This window comes from Cadophora gregata (assembly GCF_030347475.1).
Source record: "Cadophora gregata isolate MNR1 chromosome Unknown scaffold_12, whole genome shotgun sequence".
Taxonomy (NCBI): Eukaryota; Fungi; Ascomycota; class Leotiomycetes; order Helotiales; family Ploettnerulaceae; genus Cadophora; species Cadophora gregata.
Window position 1 is genome coordinate 1705187 of NW_026695935.1, and position 20809 is coordinate 1725995.

A 20809-nucleotide genomic window follows, 5' to 3' on the forward strand; every position below is an offset into this window, starting at 1 on the left:
TTCATTTTTTAACTTACCGGACCTCAGCATTATTAGCACAAGCGAGGTGCTTCCTGCGTAACTTTACTTTCGAATGACTACGGAAATTGTCTTTCCCTTTTCGAAGATTTTATTGACATTGATGGTTTCTCATAGTTCCAAACAGTTCCCAGACTTCAAAATTTGGATCGAGAACATGATACATAACTCGAATCCATCGAAGTCCCACATGCTCTCCCTCAATGGCAAGGACATCCTCTACGGGACCAATCACCACACCACCACACCACCGCAATCACAGATCTCAACAAGCAACAAGTCCGTGTTGTGAACTTTCAAATAATCTTCATTCATCTATTCTACGGCCACATACACCCACTAGACTCCACATAACTACTCCTCACCCCATAAAGCGTACTCAACCCATCCCGATACACCTCCTGCCCCAAAGACGCACTAACCCCATCCCCAATCTGATGCCTCCTCAAATACAAGTTCCACGAAAAACTCGAGTGCCCAACACCCGCAAACTCCTGCCCCTTCAGCAACACCAAATAATCCACCAGCGCCCTCTGATCCCACGTCAATTTCGCCAAAGCAGCTGCATCCTTCCCTTGCAACACATCTTCTTTGTGGGTGACTTCTACATTCCACTCTTTTGCTTCTTTTGCTAATTTATTTACTTCGGGGAGGTTGCCCGATGCGACGTACATGATGGGGATTTTGGAGGTCGTCGCTTGCTCGATGTAGGCTGCTGCTTGGGCGTCAAAGTGACTGTACATGATATCCACCTCGTGTCTTTCGGCTAGGGGGTTCTCGGTTCCTAGATGGACACCGAGGAATGAAGGGTTTAGAATCGGAGACGAGATGTCAAATGTTTGTACGGCAATGCCTGCCTCTTGGTCATGCGAATGCGCAATTCCTTTCAGTACCATCGTTGCAAGCCGACGGATATCAGGGCGAAACTTCAGGATATCGCCAAATGTATGTGCGAGTGTCTGGCCGTCGGAGTAAATTGGATAATGCAGGAAAGACTGGTCAAGATCGACGATGACTGGTTCGGCCGCTGGCTCGGGTGCCATGTACTTCTCAATCCAGATGTTGAGTCGATCGCGCCACTCTTCTGGCTGCTCAATCCCACTGGCAGGAATATTGTTGAACAGCCTCTCGGGGAGTAAACTTCGTCTGCGATTACTGGTCGTTGGTTCCATATGTCTGACGAGCACCAATTCCGGACAAGACTTCCTCAGCGAATCCACAAAATGATTCTTGTCGAACATATAATCCATCCCCTGCCTTCCCGGACCATGTCTCCTCTCGATATTATCTCCATCATCACTATTCCCCGCCGTAATCTCTTCCACATCTCTCAGTGGAATATTCGGCAGTACCAATCCAGCCCCAGCCCCAATAGCAAATCGCACACAATTCAGTATCGAGTTCCTCACATGTCCAACCCCTCCACGATTATCATCACACGTGAAAATCAGACTCGAGTTCCACTCCGTAGACGCGCAAATCTCTCTCAACTCCCACGAATCCAGAAGCGGGTGATCAAAGACGTCGTTCTCAGGCGTCGATACCGGCTTCCCTATCGCCCACGCAATCGTCTTTGGCAGTCTACGGTCCTCATCCATGGCTAGCCAGAGCCAAATGACGATGAAAGCCGCGCTGAACAGGATGACATATCGACGACTGAATCCATTGCCGAGCTGCATTTTTGGCTGAGATGGGAGAGAGATCCAGTCCTGACCGGTTCTTCTTCAGAGGAGAAGAAGACATTTTGGATGAACAGATTAATTTTGGCAGGTGCTGGGTCGTCAATTGCCCCTCGGCCGTGCGTGAGGCGACAGGTGCCGTGGCGGGTGTTTGAGATGTTGAGGTGTTGTTTCAACGCGGGGTTCGCCCCCGCTTTCGCTTCGTTTGTTGACCCTCCCTTTTGGCTTGGCAGATGGCTCCTGGGAGGCAAGTAATACCGAGGGTTATTGGCTTGGACGAGTATTGTATAAAAGAGAAGATGTAAATCATTGAAATAGAAAGGCTTGAGTTTCTGGACTCATTTGATGAGTTGAATGGGCTATTTTGACGTTGCGGTGGAGTCGAAGACACAATCGCTTCGTTTCATGTGCGTGAAACATGACCTCAGTTGCCACCAAGTGGAGTGTTAGTGGCGTTCTGTTATTTGTGTATTCTCCATGGATCAATAATATCAATAGTCCTCTTGTATTTCAGGGTCCCTACTTGACAATAAATGCTCCGCTAGGTAGGAAATGCAACAGGACGTTTTCATATCCATTGTTTCTATCGCGTATCTGAACACTTCCAGGATGCATACGAAGAAAATGTAAGCCAATGGCTTCTTCCTAAAGGGTGAAGAAATCACCAAGTGAAGCAGTCTCTGCCATCAATACAACAGTGTTTGAATCTGTGGCCTTCAGGCGGAGGCGCTTCGGGTGGAGCTCTTGGTCGATCATGGACGGCGAGATGGAGGTAAAGCACTGTAACGAAACAGATGATTTCCATTCATGTAAGCTCAACGTACTCATATGAAGGATAAAAGATGACTTGTTTATCCTAATGGCTGGAACGAAATCCTGAGAGCACCGTGGCGAGGCTCCGATGGAGGAATTCGTCCTTGCTTACTGTCATCACCCATCCTCACCATTGCCTATCTCAGGTTTCCGATTATCTCTCGATCCTTTAATAGTAATCGGTAAGCCACTGACAGTTGTCGGTATTCTCCTCCCTTCAATTCTATCTCATCATGCAGTTTTTCCAACTCAAGCACCAAGACCTCATTTTGAAAGACGAAATCGCTGATTCTTAGACCTAGATCCGGAAGAAAATTGATTGTGGCATGATAACACCCCCGATCGAGTCTTCCGGAACGCTCATCGCCCAGATTGTTGGATTTTTTACAGGCTTCTTCTGCGCAGGCTCTTTCTTATCACTCAACCTCATGTACTTGACCGGCCACCCATTGACCGTGTTTGGTAAGGTCGTCAGGTCGTACTCCGTCCCATCATTCTTCTTTCTGAGCTCGATTGTCAAGACGTCACCTGTGAATACAACATCACTGGTATTCAAGCACATTTCCCGTACAGCATCTAGCGTATTTTGGACCTGCGGGTCAGATTTTGTTGCCGCCTTTCGCGGTCTGGTTTCTATTTGGGCCTGATTAATTTGGTGTTTGACTGAGTTACTGTGTGATAAATCCGGGGCATTTCCTACATGCACCAAGCTCTCGTCATCAACACAGGGCCGGAGGTATACTGCAGGTACCCAGAGAGCTGTATCTTCACTGGTTGAGGTTGCTTTGACTCGCCATAATTCTGCCCGAAAGGTAAGATTATTGACCTTCGAGTGTTCAAGAAAACAGATACGTACTGTCGTGGATGTGGATGGCGTCAACGACGACAACCTGACCTGCTAGTACTTCTTTCCTTTGTCCAACTTCTCTGCGTATGAAATCAATGCCGACCACACATTTGAAGGGCGGAAAGACTTCTTGTACGGATCTATCTGGTCCAGTGTACCCCGTATCGACTGCGATGCCTTTGGGTAGTGCGGGATACATGGCACGGACGGTGTCTGGATATTGAGATGAAGACTTCCAAGCAAAGGTGGATGATATAGATATGAATGCAGCTAAGCTGCGGCACTGAAACGTATATAGATTTTGTAAGTTGAGCAACAATGTAGAAGAGGCACATTATTAAATGCAGAGTGTGACCGCTGAACAGGAAGGAGCCACCATACAGAGCAAATTTCAGGAAAGTCCTTGCCCGCTGGGAAGCACTCCCATTTTTCACTGTTGTAGAAGGGAGAATTTAGAGGGGCTACATAATTGAAATAAAGTACGCTCACGACGATACAGAGCTTCCTTTGCTGGGAAACGTTAGGACACGCTCACAAGTCCATGTGAATTGATGACCGCAGATTGACATTCGCGCGTATTGACATCTGGACGACAATGCATTTCGCAGTCACCTCCACACTCTATGCAAGACTAACCATCTGAACCATCTGCAATCCTTTCCCCCTTCGCAACCTCATATGTTCCGACCAAGGAAAGTGCAAAACAGGCAAAGTAAAGAAACTGCTCAAAGTCAGTCACGTGCCCACACCCTCCCCCCAACAGCAAACTCGCGTATGAGTACTAGCAGCATTGCCAGCCAGAGCATTATACCACGCCGCGAAAGCGGAAAGCATACCAAAGATACCGTCAGCGTAAGTGAGATCGTGGTGTGGTGCGTATGTCTCCCCATTGAGATGCGGATATCTTCGTCCTAGGGCAAGACACAGGAAGGCGAGATCTAGGGTGATGAAGATTGAGAACTGCGCTACTGATGAGGAGAGGGTACAAAGCAGAAGAAGGGTAGTGAAGATGAAGATGAACCAGCCCTGTGAGATTTGAGAGAGAGAGAGAGAGAGAGAGAGAGAAGAGTGTGTGTGTGTGTGTGTGTGTGTGTGTGTGTGTGTGCTTTCGAAGAGGAAGAGCGAGAAAGCGTGGCTGAACTCCAGCGAATCGTACGAACTCTCGATCTCGAAGCCGCCGGGAGTGAGAATGATGGCAATAGCTATCCAGAACCCTCCGAAGGAACCTCCGAAGGAGGACAGAGACGTAGCTTCAAAGGTATTGCCAATTGCCATTTCCCTGTCACAGATCATCAGCATTCTGCACCTGAGAAATAATTCAAGTTTTTACTCGCCACATCCCCGCACACAGTTGAACCAGACCTCCGTAAGCAAAAGCTGCAGATATGACAATGGTCGATTGTTTAACATCAAGAACTTCCATGTTAATCGCAGATAACAGGAATGTCGTGAAAGCAAAGCCACAAAGTCCAAGAGGCGAAGGATTCGCGATGTTCCGCTTGCTCATCAATACTCGCTGGTAATGCAAATGCAAATTACCAGGCTGACCGGCCTGAGTTAGTCTTGGTACTAATCTGTTATCGGTCCATTCAAAGTCATCTTCTTTGTCTATAACATTCGCGTTTGATGGAGACATGGTGGTGTTAGTTGGAGGCTAGGAAGGCGGAGTATATGTAACTGTACACAGATGACTTTGAGTACCCAAAACAATGTTGAGATCTGAGAAGAATACTTTACCCGTCTACCTAGGCCTCTTAAATAAAAAGAGCTGTGTGTAGTAATGATCGAGTCCGGCCTGTTTATTAACAATTGGTCCCTGCCAATATGTCAGGCCACTTTCGAGTGATCTGATCTTTCTCATGTGAGTTGGCATCTGCAGAAGTTCGCGAGCGATACTGCCCGTAGACCATAGGCGTGTTCCGAGCGGATGTTAGCTGTTATGGGAAGTATTCTATATGCTGATGATATGTGAAGGGTGATGATGTCAAGGGGGTAAGATTTCTGTCAGGCATCACCGTATCCATTTCCGTTGGAATGGCTGGGCCGTTTAGAGTAGGTAGCTTTCTGGTTGCGCCGACTTGGCAGTTAGACACGTTCTTCAGTTGGCATGAGCGGTTTGAAATCCAATGACTGCATGATAGCGTGTAGCTGACGATATTAGGGTGAAGACAAGCCCCAAAATTGGAACAGAATTGAAAAGTGGTATAAAGGATCCTACTGAATCAACACTAGAACTCACATGAAATGGATCAAGGAACGAAATATGGGAGATGTCCAGCCTTTTGGAGACCTTTGAAAGCTTTGATTATTGGTGAACTCCAGGGTCTGCTCGTTATTCAGCGTCGCCAAGGATGGGCGGAGCGAGCAATTCATCACTGGTAGGCCGGATAGGCCACCTTGAATCTATATCGACCAGTCTCTCTTCCACTTCAAGGCTCATCTGACTTTCTTCCTCTCACTCGATGCCTTATCCCCTGGCGTTGAAGGTTTCCTAGCAGATACCGTGATATATCTGGCTGCATCCCTGTAGACATAACCCTCGTACCCGGCAACTGTATTGATGAACTTGTGCTTTAAACCCAGAGATGCGATGATCATATACGGGATGAAAGCCAGTACATAAAACATCCGTAACATGGGCAGCACATTATCCGATATGTCTTCCACAATCACATCCACAAAGCCAGCCTGTTCCAAGATATCTTTTAGTACACCCTGTTTGAATCGATCGTATGCGGGCATTGCCGAGTACTTGTTGATCGCCGTCCAGGACTTGCCAACAGCTTCTGGTCTCGTGCTGAAGTCGACATGGTCGTATTCAAACATGGCGAGGGATCCTCCAGGGCGAATGACTCGAAAGAATTCAGCTGCAGCTTTTTCTGGCTCCGTCGCATGTACGAACGTCTCCATCGTATATGCGCCGTCAAAACTGTTGTCTGCGAAGTTCTCCAGGTGGTGGTAATCCCCTTTGCTGGCAGAAACCTTTCCCTCTACCCCGAAACCTTTGATATTCCGGCGCGCCTTGACGATATGATGGTCCACAAAGTCGATTGCCTGTACACGATAGCCATTCTTGGCTAAGTGAATTGCGACATGTCCAACACCACAGCCTGCGTCCAAGACCTTCGAGCCTTTCTCCAATCCCAGGTTGCTGATTAACTTGTCCTCCATAGCGCGCAGAGCCTTCCCGATGGGAAATGGCCAATGTGTTCCATGCTTGTAGTACCCGAAGTGTCGAGTTCCTCCCAGCATCAGCCTGTATCCGATCCTGGATTCGAAGCCCTCATAGTAATCCTGCAGCGCCTGGTTCTTGCCTATGGTAGGCTTCTGTTCGGCGGACGACATCTTGGTTGTCGACAAGGCAGAGAGCCTGGGTGGGGGACTGAGGAGAATGGCACCTTCAATGCAGGTCGTGGTTATGGATGTATTCGAGCTCTGTAGATTTGCAAAGTATGGAGGGACTGGTGATTGATTGATACCGGTGAATTGTGCTGATAGACATCAATATGAGGGGTCTTGGGCTACAAAGAACCAACATCCGGACGTCTTGGACGACGGCCAGGGTGGCAATGAGCCACCAATTGAACGCGACGGATCATGGCTTGTCTTGCCCCTTGGAGGCTGGGCAGCCTCGTATGGCACATATAATCACTGTACAGTCCTAGTCGGTTCTTCGCCAGGATGCAAATGCTGTGCCTGTCCTGATATCAAGTGTTGTGATAGCCGCCCGGGTGGATCCGCTTGAAGGCTGAAGAGGTGAGGTGCAGCGGAACAGCACCGTTGAAGTACTTATACAGTAGGGGCACGCGCGGGCCCTTGCAGGGTTGATTTGATGTCGACGGTACCCGGGTGCTCCCATCGTCTAAATTTGGGACTGAGTTTGCACCGAAGCCTGAGATCAATAACCTCGAGTTTTGGAAGGTTATTTTTTGGTTGCACTTGTATACTCACCAGATTGTATGAAAGCTTTAGCTTTCGTTGTTGTGTTATCTGGTCCTTGTCTTTTCGAGCACAGGTCTATCCCTGACCTCTATCCATGTAATTGAATGAAGACAGGCTTAAGATACTCGTCCCTTCCAGAGCACCCTGTCAACCTGGCTATGATGTAGCGGATCGCTACACATTGGTTGGGCACGCTCCAAAGTAGGTAGAGGCCAGAAGTGTGGAGGGATAAAAACATGCTGTCCACTTTGAACGCAACGCCATTGGGCAAACTCCTACGCCGCACATCTCTGGAGAGTCTCTGAGACGTATGCATGGGGTGTGAAACATGCGTACCTATCTCTCCTTTCTTATTCGATGGCTATATCCGTTTGTGTTGAAGATATTTAGCTCGACCTGGCCGTCGGGATTATGATGTATCGCTGGATATTCTTCACGAGCCTGCCACAACCTGAAAGATTTATAGCTCGTACGGGTAGTATGAGTATGCTGGAACTCAGCAGAGCTTTGTTGATCATTGTAGCTTTCGTAGCTCGGGTTCATCAAGCACTTCCAGTCAACTTAGTATCGAAGGATCCAATGCTTGGCGTACGCCTCAAAGCGACGATACCAATATATGGAGTAGCCTTCTTGTATTGCGCTTCACGTGCTTTGATCATCATTTGGACTTCATTCATTTGAGGTTGAAACGTGTGAGGGCATACACGACAGTGGACTGGAGCGGCTTTGTGCCTCATCTATCATGACAGTATCTCACGAGTTTTCTATGTCTAGAGCGTTTCCGATGCATCTTCGTCATTTTATACCACTCTTTGAATGTTGTTGCGCAATCATGCCAATTTGCAGTTGTGATAAGGTAGGAATTAAAGAAGGTATCGCTCTGTGTTCAAGCATGTGAAGGTTGGGAAGCCACTGGAATCGAGAAATGAGTAACAAAACGATCAAGTGTGAGAGCGGGGAGAATAGGAGGGTATTGATTCAGAGTTTCGTGCTACATCCTCTATTCTTGAGGAGTGAGATTCAGTTGGCTTTGTGGCCTTACAGTAAGCTTAATGTTTGGACCATCTCCCCACCCTCTCACTTGATAACCAGCCCCCCGCGGTCGCATCTCAGTCCCTAGAATACTCGAGCAACTGGCTCCGGTGAAAATTCTTCGGCAACTCGTCCAAAGCTATTACGAGATGTCTTTTTCATACCCACAAAACAAAGCTTCTGGAGAGATTGGGGTAAACGAAAAGATGCGAGTCGCCGATTGGCTCGCGTAAACAGGATTGACTCGAATAACCAATGAACCCGGCTATCTCGTGTAAGTTGAGCAGAGAGGCCAACCTGAAGTGCAAAATATTCAGGCCTTAGAAGGCTTACGTCTCTCCTTCCTAGATAAGCCTGTCTTGCGGGATGATATTTTGCATACTGTATCCAGGTTTGTGTTGAACGAAGCCGAATCAGATAACAGTACAGACAAAGTCGCGTGCAAAGCCTCGGCAAGTTTGCAAGCAATGCACATCTTCTTTTGGTGATCTCCGACCACACCTGGCTGGAATAGGCAGGTATTTCAACAACACAGGGCATTAGCTCCACATGACACCGAAAGACGGGTCGCCATCAGACACCCGACCTGCAGAATCAAGAAAGCTTCGACCGAAAGCTTAACAAAGCTTATCTCCACCCGCTTCGGTAGGTGGGGTACATCGACGGGAAGTCATCGGCATTTGTGTGGCAAAGTGACCAAAAGACCGTGGGGTAGTAGTACAGTGGCTTTGACAAGGCACGTACCTATCTGTGGCTTACACGTAAATCTGGATACATTTATGTTTGGAAATAAGGCTGTTTTTCACAATACTTGGAACATCTCTCGATAACCGAGGACTACGGCATCGATGCACTAGGATATTTTCACCCGTTGACTGCGAAATTCCGCCATAGCTACAGCTCCAATGAATAAGCTTTTTGACCAAGCTGATCTTCAGAAACAAGCTTGTTTTAACTGCCCCTCCTTCCTCTTTCGATCGGCTATCCCTTGCCCCCTTAAACAGCTAATGTGTTATCAGGCGCGTGGAGTTGCAGACTTGCGGCATGTTCACCACCTAAGGGTGTTCGGTCTCGCATGTTCATTGGCAACCATCGGCAATCATCTGAAGATCTACAAAGCCGGAGCTGGCAATGGGGTACTACGGAAAGCAGTTGCTTCATCTGGCAGGTGTCATTAAAATTACGGAAGCATCACTACATGAAGATACATAGCAAATGATGGGGCGAGGGAAGCATATGTCGCCAGCTTCCTATTACGACGGAAGTCTTATCCGGCATATGCTGCAAGAGATGAACGCCATACTGAAGCCATATGGCGGCTTTCTTCTTTGGCTCTTGGATATCACATATAAATAGGGGGTGATCGTCCGTCCTCCATTGTCCTTTTCTCCTCACCCCAGTTTAAACCGTCCATTACTGTCCGCTTGCCTCATTTCGCATCATGTTGTTCACCACTCCTCTGGTTATTGCGGCTGCTATCTCCGTGGCATCTGCCTCTCCGATTGAGCGTGAGACTAAGCGAGCTGTTCTGCCCTTGAGACGCAATGTCAATGTTTCATCGATCAAGAACGTCGTCCAGAAAGGACAAGACCGCATTGGTGCGTTACGAATTACCCTTGATTCAATGGAGCTTCCTAGCCGCGTTCTCTTACGTTCGTGCTCCTTATGGACAAAATACTGATCATTCTCGATAGCTGCCATTAACGGCGTAGAATCTCTGGTCGTGAAACGTCAGTCATCTGGTGTTGTCACAAACGAGGATGTAACTTATGTTGCGCCTGTTGTGATTGGCGGCAAGACTTGGGAGCTCATTGTCGACACTGGATGCAAGTCAACGTCTTCTCCACCGCAAGCTTGTTGAAGTTTCCTAACTTCCGCAGCTTCAAACACCTGGTGCGGTGCCCAGACTGCCTGTGAGAAGACTGCTACTGGTACTTCTACTGGTCACAAGGTCTCTGTCAGCTACGGAAGTGGTTCTTTCTCTGGCACGGAGTACACAGACACTGTTTCCTTCGCTGGTCTCACTGTCTCGAAACAGTCAATTGGTGCTGCTTCTACAGCTACCGGATTCTCTGGTGTCGATGGTATCATTGGCTTCGGTCCAGTTGGCCTCACGTCTGGTACGTGAATAGATCTCGAGAACTATTGCGTCTCGCCCCTGACATCCCACTCTTGAGAACTCCCATACATTTCCCATTTCTCAAAGAAAATGCTAACTCCGTGATGTGTACAGGTACCGTAGCAAGCACCAGCACTGTTCCCACGTTCATGGACAATCTCAAGGCTCAAGGATCCATCTCCACCGAAGTCCTCGGTGTGTCCTTCAGACCAGAATCTGGCAGCGATTCTGACGATGCCAACGGAGAGCTGACTCTCGGTGGTGTCGACTCTTCCAAGTACTCCGGAACCCTCCAATACTTCCCCAGGCTCACCAGCGGCACTGCCTCCTCATACTGGGGTCTCTCAATCGCCAAGTTCACCTACGGATCAACCACCCTCCTCTCATCCGCCACTGGTATCATCGACACTGGAACTACCCTGATCTACATCCCAACCTCAGCCTACAACGCGTTCCTCTCCGCAACTGGAGGAAAGACCGATAGCTCGTCAGGCCTTGCTGTTTTCACCACAAAGCCCACCTCCAACTTCGGCATCACTTTTGGATCAACTACTTACACTCTTACCCCAGCCCAGTACTTGGTCCCTACCGCACAGTACGCCAACTTTGGTCTCACTTCTGGCAAGTACTATGCCTGGATCAACAATGGAGGTAGCTCTGGTGTCAACACCATTATTGGCCAGAAGTTCTTGGAGAACTACTACTCTGTCTACGATACCACGAACTCCCGAATTGGTTTCGCTACTGCTGTATAAAAGTTTTGTATAGTGACAAGGGTATCTTGTGGGTTAGTTTTCCAAAGGATGTATTGATGGAGTGGTCGAAGAGCATGTAGCGAGAGATGACAGCATCGTTCTAGTTCAATTTAAAAAGGGAAGGTCATACATACAGGTTCTCCTAAATTTCTATGGCAGTGAAATTTGAATATGCAGGAACCAGATAACATCTGGATCTGCCTGTAACGGGTGATCGAATCTGAAGAGACAAGTTTCAAACGCATGTAGCTGCCCGTCTCCACACCACTTCAAAGATACACATAGTGTATAAGTAGGCGTCACTATTAGTCAACTTGGTTTGTTATAAGTAAGTCTGAAAGTTAAATCGGTTTTTCCATGGTTTTACACCTTAGCCTATGCCGCTAAATGTATTGAAAGTAACACCAATCTCACAGCCCCTGGAAGTTCTTCCTGCCATCCTAAAACCTGTCTTCTTCTATTGCAGTCCACAAGCAGAAGCATCCACCTGAGCATACTGCGCATCAATCCTCCCCAACGCCACCGCCCTCCCCCCAGTCAACTGATCCATCGCCTGCTGCGCAATATTAAACCCCTCACCCGCATGATCCATCGCCAGAACATTAATCGTATTTCCATTATACGTAAGCGACCAGCAAGTCCCACAACTAGCACTGTTCCATCCGGCAATTACTGAAGCCCCGCCGATTCTTGGGAATGAGGGGAGAGAGTTTTGAGTGCTGTAGCCTTTGCTCAGGAGGCCGTTGTTGCCGTCGCTGCAGGAGACGACGGAGAGGGAGCGGGAGCCGTCGTCGTAGCCGGTGTCGTAGGAGACTGTGATGGCGGTGGCGATGGAGAGGAGGGAGAGGAAAGAGGCTGTGAGCTGCATTTCGAAAGATTGGAATATTTCGAGAGTTTTTATGATTTTTTAGAAGCTCTTCCTTGAGGAGTAATTTGAAGTGATGAGGCAAGCTGTTTTGGTTGGTAGATTTAAGGAACCTCATTTGGGTCGACGAAGTCTTTTATAACTTGATAGATACCCCTCACATGAAATGATGTACTGTTTGTTGCTAGGACGATATGCAGCTCTTCGTATCTATTTCTGGTACGAAGCATCAACCCGCATTATTACCCCATAAAATGCCCACAAACCGGTACTTCGCTGGCGTGGTGTGACGTCGAGTAAGCGAGGAACCTTCTTGGCGCAGTGCTGATCCTGAATGTTACGACTAATAGAGTTTTCAGTGTCCAGTCTTGTAGAGCAAAATATGTCTCCTGTTTGGTGCCTGATAGTTGAGGATTTATGACGATGGGCAGTCTGGCGGATGATTTGGGGTCTTCTTGGAAAAGAGCTAAAAAAGAGCTTGGAGGGAGGTTGGTTCATGTTTCTTTCAGAACGGAAGCGAAGAAAGTTTATATTTAAGTAATTGTGATGTCAAAATAGCCATATTGAGTTGTTGGCAAGCTTTCCTTGCATGTAAACAGGGGCTGTGCCTGTTAATTGCCGGTAGACTCGGCAATTGCGTAGTGCAGGTGGCGATCGCAGCATGATAGTTTCTTGTATGCAGCGAAGAGCCTTGAAATGTACGAAGTCCGAGTAGACATCTGACGTGGTATCATAGGTTGATTTGCCGATAGTGCGTCCTCATACAGGGAGTTCTGCTTCGGATCACATTTAATGTTTACTTTTACAAATCACATGACCTTACAATCATATGAAGAGGTCGAGGTAGAATGCAGAGAAGTCAAGTCTGCTCTCGTCACGAACATTTCACCATGATTTAAATCCTTATTTTAGCAGGCAAATCACTGGAGGGCGATATGGGAGAGGCAGAATATGGATGATAATATCCAGCTGGGAGCCGCTCGCTTAGAACAGCGGCCCTCAAGAAAGCCTCCTTGGCGAGTTTTATGTGCCGTAGCTGAAAACAAATACCAACAAACAGAACAACATATGGGCGGAACTCCATTCTGACAAGATTCGACCAACCACAGCACGATATATAAAGTCAAGGACCGCTGGCATCCCTCCTCGTTCTTTTCCTTTCTCAGTGCAGTAGTCTCCTAATATTTCGACACCGACATTCAGGGAGAGCAGGTTGTACAGGTGTATGGACAGTCGTCGTGAGAGTGAAAAGTTGAATCAGACACACTTGACAGGTTGGGCATGTCGGGACAAAAGAAGCAGCGCGCCGAGCGGCAATGCTGGGAGGGATGGAAAGTTGATGGTGGTTGGACTTGCACTTGAGCTTGGGATATGGGTGACTGGGATATAAGCATTATCTCAAGAAGTTGTTGTTTCTGTTCAATGAAGGCCTCGCGTTAGGTTGTGGCTGGCTTGCTTGAAAATGGGAATGAGGGGAGGAATTGAGCTGCCCACGTGATCTTGGAGAGACAAATACTTATTGTGAGAAGGTGAATATCGGTAAAAATCTGGATGAATCAAGTCGTCATATTCTTTCGCTGGATACGACAAGGCCCTTAGCCTGATAAGCTTCACGTGTTTCGAGCAGCAACAGAGGCAATTTGTTAAATTCACTCTTTCGATGGCACTGTCTTCAAACCAACCCTCTCCCGTATGGCATAGGCCTCGACTTTCCAGGCAGTATTCGAGGCGTTTGCAAGCCTACGATGACTTAATATTAGCAGCGTCTTCTGAGAATAATGATAAATTCGTACATGCTTAGGTAGTCCTAAACCATAGTTCTAGACGAACTAACCATGCAGTGAAATGGAGAGAGATTCAGACTAACCACTCCGCAGTATCGTACTCCTCGACAAGTACTCCATCAAGCATCAATCTCATGATCCCTACTCGTGTGTGAATCATCTCTCCTCCATACCATCGTGTCCCAGATATGAATTGTATCCAACGCCGCACAAAGGCTAAGATAAACATCGGATTCATCACCATCTTGAGCCCCGTCTCTCTGCTTCTTTTCCGTAATATGGCTGGGTAACTGTCCATAATGGATGCGATCATCTCAGGTTGTAGGTCTGGCGTTCTGATGTCAAGCGTGACAACTTGAACGCTTACACTCCTGTCTACTCTGTTCTCTTGTGTGCCCAATGGTCCAGCTTCCAAGAACCTTATCAGAAGACTTTGAAAACACCATGCCATCCAGGGAGGACCACCGTCGCCGTTCTGGAAGCCACGACCATATTTACGGCTGAATGGTCCAAGGTCTCGTAAAGTTACTAGTAGTTCATCCACTCGAGTAGTTAGACACGGCACGTATAGCCATGTTGGCCAGAGCTCTTCTCCATCGATCATCATCACATCCAGACGGTAACTGCGAGCTCCCGGAAGTTTGAGATGTCGCATGACTGTAAGAGTCTGAGCTCTTAATAGTTTGTTGACCTTGAGAGTTGGGATTCCATCAGGCAAAGAAGTTGCCTTCAGGTACTTCACCCTGTCTCTTCTTGTAGATGGTGTATCATCGAGGTACTCGCGGCTTTCCGGATCACCTTCAAGCTGACTATAAAATATGTTAGGTTCTTCGTTCAGAAAATGTTTATTGGTTCCCATGGAGCCTTTGTGATACTTACGGTGGCATCTCCACACGTGGGACAAGGAGAGTTATTATCTTGTCGCGCAGCTCTTGTGGAATTCCAAGCAAAGTTGCTCGACTCTCTTGGGACGAATTCATACTCATATTTTGAGCTTTTGCAGCTGAACAGAAGTTGCAGTCAGGCTACAAACATACTTGAAGACCGTCTGGGGACGAGACCAATTTTATGTTCTCTCCGCCTCAGGCAACAATGTGTTTACCTAGGAAAAGAGTCATATAAGGCAGCAAAGAGAATAAATGAATACGTTTGAACAGTGCAGCATAAGAGTGATGGCAATTCTTACTGTTTGCTGTTGACTTCTTCGTGATGCTCGACAAGTTGTAAGAGCTGGCTGTGAGTCTTTGCTGCGGTTTGGTGGTTGACAAGTCACAGCCAGAATCCGTCGGCTAAATGTCGCAATATCAATCTGACCTGCATGCCAAGTCCTCACAATGTTGGCCACTGCCTAATTATTCCGGACTTTAGTGTATAAAAAACTGGGCCTTATTGCCTCAAAAGTTATACCATTGCGTAGAAGGACTTTTCAGTCCAATAAAGCTATTTACATGAAACATTTTCGAGCATTTCTGTCCTTCGGCTAAATGTAAACAAAGTATATCTTACATTGCTGAAGACTTCTGTTCGACCGAGCAGATATCAGAATATCCAGATGCTTGTCCAAAGAATGTTCTCCTATCGCCGAACAACGTGAATGAGTTATCCCTTCCACAGGGTAGGCCCGGGAATAGTGTAATTCGTCAAGGTCGTGTAGGGGTTGAAGTAGATTCCTGGGTCGGTCGCCTTGTAAAAGGACGTTGCCAGAACTCCGGCAGGCTTCTGTGTGCCAGACCCCGTGACATCGATGTTGACACAGAAGGGGTAGTTCTGAGCTCCATTCAATGCACTGCCACCATGGAGTGCTATAATCTCGTGGCGGAAAACATAATGCCCTAGACATAATGATTAGCAATCGTACTGTGGTGGGGCAATTCAGGAGACCGGTGCAGACTAGACATACCTGGGGCAAGTGATTTAGGAACCGTGGTAGTCCAGGTGTTGTTGTTCGCCATAAGTACACCTGTTGCCCAGACTTGTGTAGAGAAATTGATTCCAGACTCGTCGATCTTGACAAATTTGAGAGTGCTCTTTGCAACCTGTATGATCTGGTCAGTGACCCAAGTCATTGTAAATGTTCTTCAAGGTGATAATAACTATCAAGATGAAATGTTGGATGAGACTTACACTCTTACAGTCCCCACCACAATTGGCGACATAGGTCACCACAGGTCCGATGTTGTGCGGCCAGGTCGTCCCTACAACAATCAAAAAGTCAGCAATTGAGAATATGATCTGTCTCGACACTAATTTTGTCCTAAAGTAACCCAGAGAGAATTTCATGGAGCATTGTAAGGCGGCACTGCCCTAACAACGAAGAACGTACATTGGAACTGTACGGTCCCACCAGCAGCAACCGTAGCAGAGACATTGGCGTTGACTGCATTCTTATGACAGATGATGTTGGGGTTTCTGAATCACGTGTGTATCAGCACTGAGGGTTTTTTTAGAATAACAGTGAGCAGGAGGTGGCCTACTGATACTCGGTGGGTGGTACAAAGCCAATATCAAGGGCCTCCTCGTACCATCCCGGAGTCTGGGGAATCGGGACCTTGTTGACGATGTCATACCAGTAACCTACTTGCCACCCTTTTGTGTAGACACCGTTTGCTACAATGCCAGAGACATATCCATGACCAAGAGCTGTACTAGCCAAAGTACTGAGAACACTGGCGGCTTTGAGAAAGTTCCGCATCTTGATTGGTATCAGTTCAAGTGTAAATGTAGATTGGCAAGAAGAGCTGTAGACTGTAGACTGTAGACTGTAGACGACAATCGAGGGACTTTATGGGTAAAGTTAGCCTTTAGCCCACAACTAGGAACTACCTAGTCATTGGCGCAAATATTTTCATCGATATGTAATTCTTCAGGCACCCAAGGATGATACAATTTGAAGGACGCGTCGATCATTGGTGCAATTCCTCGAGCTACCTCATCCTTGAGAAGCCGCGCAGGGCCAGTTTTATAGAGATTGCGATTATTGGTGCAAAAGTAGTTTTATTCATGAATCGTCAGGCAAAAACGATCATTTGACCAGCTTTCCCAGATGTTGTTCCTCCCTGGCCGACATTCCTTTCTATCGCTCGATCGCGGAATGAGCATTCCCGCGGCCTCCAAGAACCCCTTCCCATAGAGGTCGATCTTCTACAGAGAAGATATCTACATGGATGTCACGAGTGCCTGTCCTGTCAGCTATAGGCCTAGTCAGATGAGCCATTTGCTAGCCTGTAATCTACCGGCATGAAGGTGGTTGTTGGAGCCTTGGCGAGGATTATTGGTAAACAAGTATTCGGTTGTGCGGATCCGGGGTTGCGGTGCGACGGAGCAGGCGGCAAACGGAGCAAGACAGGATGTTGACAAGGGGTACCTGCATTGGATACAAGTCACTGGAAAGTGACCAAACAGGCTGGAAATTACTAAGATGCTGCCAATAGCCATCCATAGTAAAAGATCATGATCTAGCCAAGAAGGTCACTATTTTACGAAATTATTCTTTTGGTTGCGAATATGATCTCCTGCAATTTTACCGTGTGGCTGGGATTCCTCACCAGAGGCGCCTTCGATGAGATCTGATGAAGAAAGGTTGCATCTCAAAGATGCATGCGCGAGCAAACGTATCCTGATGGCATTTCTGGGTTTCGACATTGAACTGAATTTCTTGATAGCTTTCAGAGCTCCTTCTCTACCAATCAATTTAACCATCAGGAGCAGCTGAGCAGTTTTTTCTTTCTTCAAGTAGGAGCGAGGAGAGAGGAAAGCACAATCGGACTTTGTATTATTCTCGGCTCAAGTATTATCAGATGCCATCCATTGAAGCGATACCGAATACAGCCACAGCGGCGCAACTACATATCGCCCTTGAACTTTGCATTTTCTTTTACCTCATTACATCGCTTGGGATCCTCAAAATCTGGCGTCGCTATCTGATATCCTCGGTGATGAAGAGAATGTATCTTGGGAATTAAATTAAGCAAGAATCTCCCTAGCAACAGAATTGATGAAGTCTATTCCTTCTTTCCTCCATGTGTCAGCTTCCACATATGTTTTATTGGAGTTCAGCACCATATTCGTCGGTTTCTTCAAATCATACTTCGGCCAGTAAGGTAGCGTACTATTGCCTCTGCTGGTATTCGGATTGTGGTCGTAAATGAAGGAGATATACGCTCTCCCAATATTGCGGCTCAAGTTGGTGTAATTCTGATATTTCGGCAGAGGTCCAAGTGCACCAGAAATGTTCTGAAAGCTGAAAACGACATTGTCGAAGTGTCGTGCTCCATCAGTGACCGCAGCATTCCAGAGTGGCGTATCAAAACGGTAACTGTACACAGGCTGGCCTGCAGCTGTGTAAAGCTCGCAGAATTTGCGGCGGCCTGAGATCATCACGATGTCTCCAGCAATGGCTGCACTTCGACGCCACTGCAACCCTTTGTTTGGGAAAACGGTAGCATTTTTGATGTAATACGGAGGTTCGTTTGCAGGATCGTTTGGATACAGCTCCAGTAACTTTCGAGCCGTGTTTGGTACAATGGCGTATGATCGCCAGGATAGGAGACTGTTGAAAATTGCTGTTTCATTGTCGACACCAGTGATCCCGAAGTTGCTTCCTTCGTCGCTATTGGCGCCGTCCAGGAGTGGGAGACGTATGAATTTGCCTTCCGCCATTAATGTGCTTGGGTACGCGGTAAGAAAATCACCTGATGAAAATGAGCATAATTGACTTCAGTGGTAATTTTCGAACATTTAGCGAGCAATGGGAAACTCTATGTTTACTCCGACCTTAATACGAGAAACTTGTCACTCACCATCGATCAACGGATTCCAAACTGTCGTGACTCGAGCCTTCCAGAGCTGATCTGATGACAAATCTCGTAAGCATGCAAGCTGGTTCTTCGCAGTCCAGCAGTCAGTAGCTCTCGTCAAGTTCTCTACGTGTGCCGAATAGTAGGCCAGAGGTTGGACTTGTGCCCCAGTCGGGCCTCCAGACTCCAGGATAGCTGATTGGAAGAGATTATCGTCTCGTCCATCATACGACAGCAAATGATAAGCTAGACTCTGAGCTCCGGCAGATTCCCCCCAGATCGTGATTCGGTTCGGGTCTCCGCCAAAAGCAGCGACGTTTTCCTTGATCCAGCGGAAGGCGAGCCTTTGATCCAGGAGACCTGCGTTCGAGTTTCCTTCGGCAAGTAGTTGCGGGGTCTGTAGGAATCCCCACACACCTAGTCGATAGTTTATTGAGACTGATGTGTTAGTAGAGACTATTGACATAGGGCTTCCCAAACAATACCTGTGATGATAGGTTTCCCAATTTCCTGTCCAACATGGGTGATACCGGAGATATTGTACTGAGGGTCAGCGGTTGAACCAGCGTAAAGTCCTCCTCCATACACCCAGATCAATACTGGCAATTTGTGCTTCGGGGTAGTTCCAGCAGGCCGAACGACTGCTTGAAGTTAGTGGCGTTCGGATAATCAGCCGCTCAAGTCTGTATACCATTCAGCGTGAGACAGTCTTCAGACAGGGTGAAGTTTGGGTTGCTATACTGATAGCAAGAGAATCCGTACTCCGTTGCATTTCTAAAGCCAGTGAATGCGGTATCCAAAGACTTGGGGCGAGCGAATCTGAGTGGCCCAAGTGGGGGTATGGCATAAGGAATGCCAAGAAATTGATCCTGCTGCCATTTGGGAACATACTTCCCAAAATATGTTCCGTTCTTGACTGTTGCAATTGGGGCACTGGAATTGATGGTAGCCCCCCTTGTCAAGCCTAGGAGTAATGCTGGAAACAGGACGCCGGTAAGCGAGTCGAAAAACATCATGATTTTCTCTTCGGCGGGTCAGACAGCGTTTTGAGAGGATCAAGATAGGTCCTTGGAGCAGCAGCAGCGATGTGAATTAGCCTTTATACAATTGTATTGCCTAAATGTTGTGTCTGACTCTAAGTGGAACCGGTCCAGTCATCCTTGAGGACGATCATGATATCCCCATATAATCGCGGAGTTATGGTAAAGTTCGATTATCATTGGAGGAAGATTTCAGAGTTACGGAACAATCTTGGTGGGGTAATAGCCGCAATCACTTGGCAACCACTTTATCTCTCTTAGGACGTCATGATTCCTCGAGTGGATTAAGCATATATGATGGGCACGTGTGTTCTTGATTCAGGCGTTTTCTTCGAAAAATAGAAAAAGTGTTCGAAAATTCTGGGGTAGTCGAGGAATTTTGTTCTAAAAACGCATATTTCGATGCCAGGTTCGGCCAGCAAAATTACGCCTCGTTAAGAGCACTTTCCAAACGCATTTGACATTGAACATTTGAAACTAGATGTAGATCGTTACTAGGTATAGATGTACCCTAAGTGAGAATTCGACCGGTCGATAATCAAATCCGAGCCTCCTGGCGGGAGCGGACAGCCATTCTGCTGGTTGGGAATCGTCTCATTTGAGAGCGGAAGCCTCTTATCTCTTCTAAGTATTAGTCGCTACACTCGTATTCTTCTGGATTCGTGTAGAAACTCTATGAAGTATCACTCAAGGACTCGCCATAGGTAATAGCTACCTATTCCGCACGTGATGTCTTTCATCTTGAGTAGGACTAACGAGCATCGTTAAATGCGTTGCATACAGGTGGCTTCTTTGGGCGCAATTCTCATTAGAAAATTGTGATTCATCCTGAGAACCTTCATGCGGTCTCATAAGTCGGATAATAAATATTCGAAAAGCGTTTTGAGTCAACATTGCGTCGGCTAAGGCAAAAGGGTGCACTTCGCTTATGAGTTCTGACATGTCAACAACCAGCATGAATCACATAAATGCTGGTTCAGGGAGAAAGTAAGTAAACTCTGTTGCTGGCAGCCAGATATCACTGATAATATACTTAGGGGTACTCCTGGGAGTCATTCCTGTGGAATTCATGGGCAAAATGACTTTTGTTCAATTGATGGTAGTTAAGCCTCATGTAGT

At 47.2% G+C, this 20809-nt stretch overlaps 8 protein-coding genes across 8 annotated transcripts; 1 reads left to right on the top strand and 7 right to left on the bottom strand.

Annotated features, from left to right (window-relative positions):
- Positions 1-338: 338 nt before the first annotated feature.
- ONS95_003351 (uncharacterized protein) lies at positions 339-1697 on the bottom strand (the record flags this gene model as incomplete). The annotated part of the gene is made up of 1 exon (XM_058496657.1): positions 339-1697. The coding sequence occupies one exon, from the start codon at positions 1695-1697 to the stop codon at positions 339-341; it is 1359 nt and encodes a 452-aa protein (XP_058353909.1).
- An 855-nt stretch (positions 1698-2552) lies between these two features.
- ONS95_003352 (uncharacterized protein) lies at positions 2553-3556 on the bottom strand (the record flags this gene model as incomplete). The annotated part of the gene is made up of 2 exons (XM_058496658.1): positions 2553-3311; positions 3367-3556. 2 exons carry the CDS (start codon positions 3554-3556, stop codon positions 2809-2811), a joined length of 693 nt encoding a protein of 230 aa, XP_058353910.1. The 3' UTR covers positions 2553-2808.
- Positions 3557-5793: 2237 nt separating this feature from the next.
- ONS95_003353 (uncharacterized protein) lies at positions 5794-6702 on the bottom strand (the record flags this gene model as incomplete). Its single annotated transcript, XM_058496659.1, has 1 exon — positions 5794-6702. One exon carries the CDS (start codon positions 6700-6702, stop codon positions 5794-5796), a length of 909 nt encoding a protein of 302 aa, XP_058353911.1.
- A 3070-nt stretch (positions 6703-9772) lies between these two features.
- Positions 9773-11205, top strand: ONS95_003354 (uncharacterized protein; the record flags this gene model as incomplete). Its single annotated transcript, XM_058496660.1, has 4 exons — positions 9773-9929; positions 10026-10157; positions 10212-10451; positions 10565-11205. 4 exons carry the CDS (start codon positions 9773-9775, stop codon positions 11203-11205), a joined length of 1170 nt encoding a protein of 389 aa, XP_058353912.1.
- A 457-nt stretch (positions 11206-11662) lies between these two features.
- ONS95_003355 (uncharacterized protein) lies at positions 11663-12073 on the bottom strand (the record flags this gene model as incomplete). Its single annotated transcript, XM_058496661.1, has 1 exon — positions 11663-12073. The coding sequence occupies one exon, from the start codon at positions 12071-12073 to the stop codon at positions 11663-11665; it is 411 nt and encodes a 136-aa protein (XP_058353913.1).
- Positions 12074-13839: 1766 nt separating this feature from the next.
- On the bottom strand, positions 13840-15119 carry ONS95_003356 (uncharacterized protein). The gene is made up of 2 exons (XM_058496662.1): positions 14734-15119; positions 13840-14663 (listed from the first exon to the last, which is right to left on the bottom strand). Exons 1-2 carry the CDS (start codon positions 14838-14840, stop codon positions 13928-13930), a joined length of 843 nt encoding a protein of 280 aa, XP_058353914.1. The 5' UTR covers positions 14841-15119; the 3' UTR covers positions 13840-13927.
- A 334-nt stretch (positions 15120-15453) lies between these two features.
- On the bottom strand, positions 15454-16546 carry ONS95_003357 (uncharacterized protein; the record flags this gene model as incomplete). The annotated part of the gene is made up of 5 exons (XM_058496663.1): positions 15454-15686; positions 15755-15890; positions 15979-16049; positions 16178-16263; positions 16329-16546. The coding sequence occupies 5 exons, from the start codon at positions 16544-16546 to the stop codon at positions 15454-15456; spliced, it is 744 nt and encodes a 247-aa protein (XP_058353915.1).
- Positions 16547-17631: 1085 nt separating this feature from the next.
- On the bottom strand, positions 17632-19760 carry ONS95_003358 (uncharacterized protein). The gene is made up of 4 exons (XM_058496664.1): positions 19342-19760; positions 19136-19291; positions 18654-19088; positions 17632-18545 (listed from the first exon to the last, which is right to left on the bottom strand). Exons 1-4 carry the CDS (start codon positions 19664-19666, stop codon positions 17818-17820), a joined length of 1644 nt encoding a protein of 547 aa, XP_058353916.1. The 5' UTR covers positions 19667-19760; the 3' UTR covers positions 17632-17817.
- Positions 19761-20809: the final 1049 nt, after the last annotated feature.